The sequence below is a fragment of the Megascapheus bottae genome, chromosome X (assembly GCF_031878675.1).
Source record: "Megascapheus bottae isolate mThoBot1 chromosome X, mThoBot2.hap1, whole genome shotgun sequence".
Lineage (NCBI taxonomy): Eukaryota > Metazoa > Chordata > Mammalia > Rodentia > Geomyidae > Megascapheus > Megascapheus bottae.
In genome coordinates, this window is record NC_143547.1 from 45,769,464 (window position 1) to 45,774,482 (window position 5,019).

General features: G+C 51.2%; 1 protein-coding gene across 1 annotated transcript; it reads right to left on the bottom strand.

Annotated features, from left to right (window-relative positions):
* Positions 1–415: 415 nt before the first annotated feature.
* Positions 416–4,770, bottom strand: LOC150040983 (voltage-gated potassium channel KCNC1-like). The gene is made up of 4 exons (XM_090326260.1): positions 4,488–4,770; positions 4,013–4,200; positions 2,830–3,363; positions 416–2,612 (listed from the first exon to the last, which is right to left on the bottom strand). The coding sequence occupies exons 1-4, from the start codon at positions 4,609–4,611 to the stop codon at positions 1,776–1,778; spliced, it is 1,683 nt and encodes a 560-aa protein (XP_090182386.1). The 5' UTR covers positions 4,612–4,770; the 3' UTR covers positions 416–1,775.
* Positions 4,771–5,019: the final 249 nt, after the last annotated feature.

Here is a 5,019-nt window from a genome sequence, read left to right on the forward strand (position 1 = left end):
CACCTTCCACCTCATCTGAGGGGCAGTGGACTAAAATGGCTTCTGAAAGCAGCAAGTTTTTTTTTTTCCAATTTCTTCCACTTTTAGGCAGCAAGAAAGTAAGGGTCTTTGATGCTTGCCAGCCTTAAGTGGAACCCTAACTACCCCTGACCTCTGATAAGTACTGAGGATTTCTACCAATATACTTTAAGGAAGACAACCTTCTAGTCCTCAAGTTCTGGACCTGTTTTCTTCCCTTTCCCATCTTTTTTTTTCCCAGGACACACATTTTTTTCCCTCTGTTAAAGTGGCTGTGATTGATCATAGCTTATTGTGAGGGACAGAGTAACTGAAATTAGCTGCTTTTTACTCTGGGTGTACCAGTCCCATCCCTGCTGATATGTATCCACTTCCCCCAGAAAAAGCACAGACAATCTTGGAATGGAGATTCAGAGGATATTTTATTTAAATGTTTTGTAAACAGAATTATGCTCACAGCTTCAGAAACAGTGAGGGCTCAATTCAACCTCCCAGCTCAGCCAAGTTGCCTGGGGTACTTTCTCAGACAACCAAGTGGCTTGAATTGATGTTGGACCTGAGGAGGCCCCTCCTCTCCCTCCTGGAAGCCAGTTCCAAGAGAGTTGCGTGATGAGGGACACCACAGGAAAATCCAAGAGGGAAGAGCATGCAGGTAGTAAAAAAAGAAAAAGAAGAAAAGGAAGAGATTGGAAGGTAAGAATATTCAAATAGCAGCTAGGATTGGAGGTAGACCCGTTGTGGGTACTGAAAAGTGTTCAGAAAAAAAAAGAATTATAAATGAGTAAAACATGTAAAAATATGGAAAAAATTGGAAGAGGAAAACGATTGCCTGTTCTTGTCAACAATTCGTTTCCTCATTCCTGTCCATGCAACATGCAGCAATAACATTTCATGTCTATTAGTGACTACATACTGTTATTGTAGCTGAGATACTGTAGCTAATATTGAATAATATAGCGTGATTACTGATGGCTAATACTATGTCTAAAATATTACAAAAAATCACAGAGATAGGGGAGGAGAGGGAAGATTGGGTAAAAATATAATGGGATAAAGAGGTCATAGAGTTGGAGTGCTTTGGGTTCAGTTATGGCTGACCCGCATCTGCTAATAATCTCTGAGAATATTCAAAGACTGTAAGAAGCCTTTGTCCCAGGATCAGTATGCAGAGCAATGCTACAATTTGGCTATACCTGGGCAATGAAGGTAGCAGTTGTCATCGATACACACAACCAGTTGCTATCAAGGTATTTACAAACAATTGGCTATTTCTACTCATTGCCAATCACCTTCGATATTCACAGGTAACCAGATGATATATTATGGTTACTGTCACCCCATCTATCTAGAGATAGGGTCCATGGGGAGGAGGTTGAGGAGAGGCAGGAATGTGAGAATGGGACAGAACTGGTTGTGGGAGTTATAGCACCAATCCAGGAAATTATCCTTCCTGGGTTATTTCAGGAAAAAAGAAGTGTAGGACCTAGGGTGGGGCAAGGGAACACTGAGGCCTAGACAACTTTGTACCTCAGCTCTTCCTCCAGGGAGCCCCCTTGAGGGGGAGAAAGAATCTGACCTATTGGCCATGGTTAGCTGATCCTAATGAACAGAAATTGTGACTACCTGGGGCTAGTCTTGAAGGATTTGTGGGTTTTTTTTTTGTTTGCCAAGTCCAAAATCAGAAATCGTTATCAGTAACCAGAAACTGGCAAGAGGAAAGGAAGTTGGGCCCCCACCCCTCTTGAACCAATAGCCCATTATAGGATTCCACTGGGCCTCAGTTTCTGGCGAGCTAGGGCTACAGCATAATAGCGCTGGAAGCGGACCAGGAGCACAGGCACCAGCAAGACACCAGTGCACATGCCCACGGTGGCTGTGACAGCAGCAGTAAGCTGACCCAGAGAAGAGAGGGGGTAGACGTCTCCATAGCCAACAGTCGTGAGAGTGATGACAGTCCACCAGAGACATGTAAAGATGTCTCCAAAGTGAAGCTCACCCTGATTTGGGGTAGACATGCCCAAGAGCTCTCCATAGAGGAAGAGTGAACCAAAGAATAAGATTTCAGCCACCCAAATCAGGATAAAAGCACATACTTCTTTCCAAGAGGAATGGAGGGTGTGAACTAAGACTCGCAGGGCCAAAGACTTTTCAAGAAAGCCCAGGAGACGCACCAGCTTGAGAACATAGAGAGAACGAATGGCCCCGAGAGTAAGGCTAAGACGGGGTTGACGTTCAGCCTTGTCACCCACCACTAATTCCACCAGCACAGGGAACAAACAGAAGATGTCAGCCAGATTGAGAGGGCTGCACAGGAAGCGCACCTTGTCAGGACAGGAAATGGCCCGAGCAAAGAGCTCAGTGCCAAACCAAAGGGCACACAGCAATTCCAGGTAAAGCAAGTGGGGGGCTCGGCGGTAAACAAGACCATTGTTCTGTTGTTGCTGCTGCTGCTGCTGCTGGTGGTTTCCCCCTGCCCCCGCCCCATGTCCCACAGGAGTGAAGTTGGCAGAGAAGTAATCCAGCTGGACCTCTGTCTCCTGGAAGAAGATGACCAGGGCACACACAGCAAAGAGTGCAGAAATCAGGGAAAGGCACTGGGGGGGGGAAAAGAAGCACATCAGAAATCTCCCATACAGTCACTGTCTCCCTCTCTAGCTCCATTTCCACCCTTCTTTCCCTCTGATTTTGGAGGATGCCCTCAAATTCTTTTGGGGAATCACATCGATTCAGATCCCAAGGACTCTGCCAAGTGCCTAGTAATTGGGGCATCTTGGCAAGGCCTTTTGGGGGCACACGTTGTGAATGACTTACCTTGGCTCCTAGGGATGACCGAGGTTGATCAAGAAGCACCCAGAGCCATGGCTTCCAAGCATTCCGCAGTCCCTGGCTTTCAATGGGGTTCAGCAGAAGGCGTTCATCCACGTGGGCATTCTCACAGGCCTCCCAGGACAGGAAGTCCTGGGTACGGGTCTCCCTGCCACCTAGCTTGAGCCAGCAGCAAGGTGCCAATGGCGCTTCAGCCAGGCCCCAGTAAGCCAACTCCTCCTCTAGGACATCCCGACAAACATCGGCAGGACAATGCAGCTGCCGGGTCCGGTAGTAGCCCAGGACATAGCTAAAGAGCTCAGGATTGCGATCAAAGAAAAACTCTCGGACTGGTGGACCCTGAGCAGCTGGGGTGCCAGGCGGGGGTGGTTCGGTCAGCTTGTAGAGGCGGGTGCCTGGAAAGGCCCGCACGGTGCTGATGTAGGTCTCATGGCGCATGCCCCCTACGTTCAGGATCAGTTTATCGTCCAAGCCCTCCATGGCAAACCGTGAGCCTGCTTCTCGGCTGGCTCGGATCCGCTGGCAAGAGGAGGGATGACAGGGGTTAGGACGGGGTCCTTCTGTCTTCCTCTCCCTTCCCAGGCGTGGCCAAGTCAGGGAGGGAGCGGAGGGCCACTGAAGTGATGTGGCAGCCCAGGCACCCAGGGGAAGCAGGGAGCTGGGAAGGGGGGAAAGTGCCTCTTCCTCCTGGGTCTTCAGGAAACAGGAGGGCAGCGAGCTCTCAGGTGTGGTCACAGCTACTGACCAGAGTCTCTCCTGGGCCCAGCAGTTCCAGGAGAAAAACCAGTCTAGCCTGGAAACAGATGTCTTTCCGGGGCGCTTGGGAGATGCCTGGTGGCTCTGAGAGAACAATTGTGCTACAAGTATACAGCAGGGGAAATCACAGACAGGCAACCGCAGACCAAATGGTCAGGAGGAGCATGGGGGCATCTCTTAGTCCTCTGTCATCACTTTGAAAACTTCGGGATGGTGTGGGGTGCGATGAGAGGAGGTGGTATAAAGGGTCGGGGGAGTGGAGGGAGAGAAGCCACCAAGAGAGGATGAGTGTAAGGAAATGGGATTGAAGAAAAAGGGTGGCAGGGGACGCTGGAGGGCCTTAGAGATCTCTAGGCCTCCAAAGAGAGTAGGAGGTGCCTGACTTGAGAAACTGGCTGGGGGGCCGGCAGACCTGACAGCGATGATTTTTGACTCCGACTCCCCTGGCCCCTGATCCTGGGCACTCCTCAGCAACACCAGCAGCAGCAGCAGCAGCAGCAGAGGAAGGACCAGCACCAACACCAGCACCAGGACCACCAACCTCTGTAGGTCTCTCTACTGGGCGCCCTAAAATCGCTTTGGGCTTAATGAGTTCCTTGCCTGGGAAAGAGAGGCAAAAACAGAGTGGAGGGGTAGGGGGGAGGGAGTGTAAGGAACACAAAAAGGAAAACCGGGGAGAATAAAAACACTAAAAACATATACTTAGATCAACATTTCAGTGCCCATCCCCCACCTCAGGCAGCCTGCCCAGGCCCTCCCATGTTTGTCCCTGAGTATAAGGAAAAAAAAGGGGGGGGGCAGGGGGAGACACAGGCAAACATTGTGCAGCTCAGGACCCCCGTCCACTCCACCCCCATTCCACTCCCAGGCAGCCCCTGTTCACTCACTTGGTTGGATTGCGTGGTCCACAAACACTGGCAGTGAAGGGACCAGCGGCTGGCTGGGCGGCGGGGCCGGAGGTGGTGGGACTGGCGATGCCGCCACCTCCGGAGTTTGTGGCTGTTCCTGCATGGAGAGATCTCAGGCCCCAGGGCCAGGATATACTCATGGAAGAGCTGGAGTTTTCCAGGAGCTTCTTGTTCCTGCTGTGGTCAGAGGAACAAGTGTTGGGAGGCAACAAGCAGACCTAAGGCTATATGGGCCCCCCTCCCGCCCGCTTGTTTAGGGAGGTTGTCCTGGCCTCCCGCCTGCAGGGAATCAGACAAGCGACCCTGGCCAACTTTACTGCTCCTCCTTCCTCCCCCCCGGCTCAGTTCCAGCCCAGAGGAGAGGGAGGGGAGGGACAGAGCTGGAGGAAAAACAGGAAGTTAGGTGGTCAGGCTCCAGCCAAGAGGCCACCTCACAAGACCAGCTAATATTTAGAACAACTTTCAAGCCTCACTCCACCCCCACCCAGGCCCACTCTAATTCATTACCTCC

Bases quoted from the DNA above. Each gene is read 5' to 3' on its own strand.
- LOC150040983 (XM_090326260.1), bottom strand. From the start codon at position 4,611: ATGCAGGAACAGCCACAAACTCCGGAGGTGGCGGCATCGCCAGTCCCA. The intron at 4,201-4,487 runs GTGAGTGAACAG...TCTCTTTCCCAG, and splicing joins GGACCACGCAATCCAACCAA to GCAAGGAACTCATTAAGCCC. The intron at 2,613-2,829 runs GTAAGTCATTCA...TCCCCCCCCCAG, and splicing joins GGTCATCCCTAGGAGCCAAG to TGCCTTTCCCTGATTTCTGC.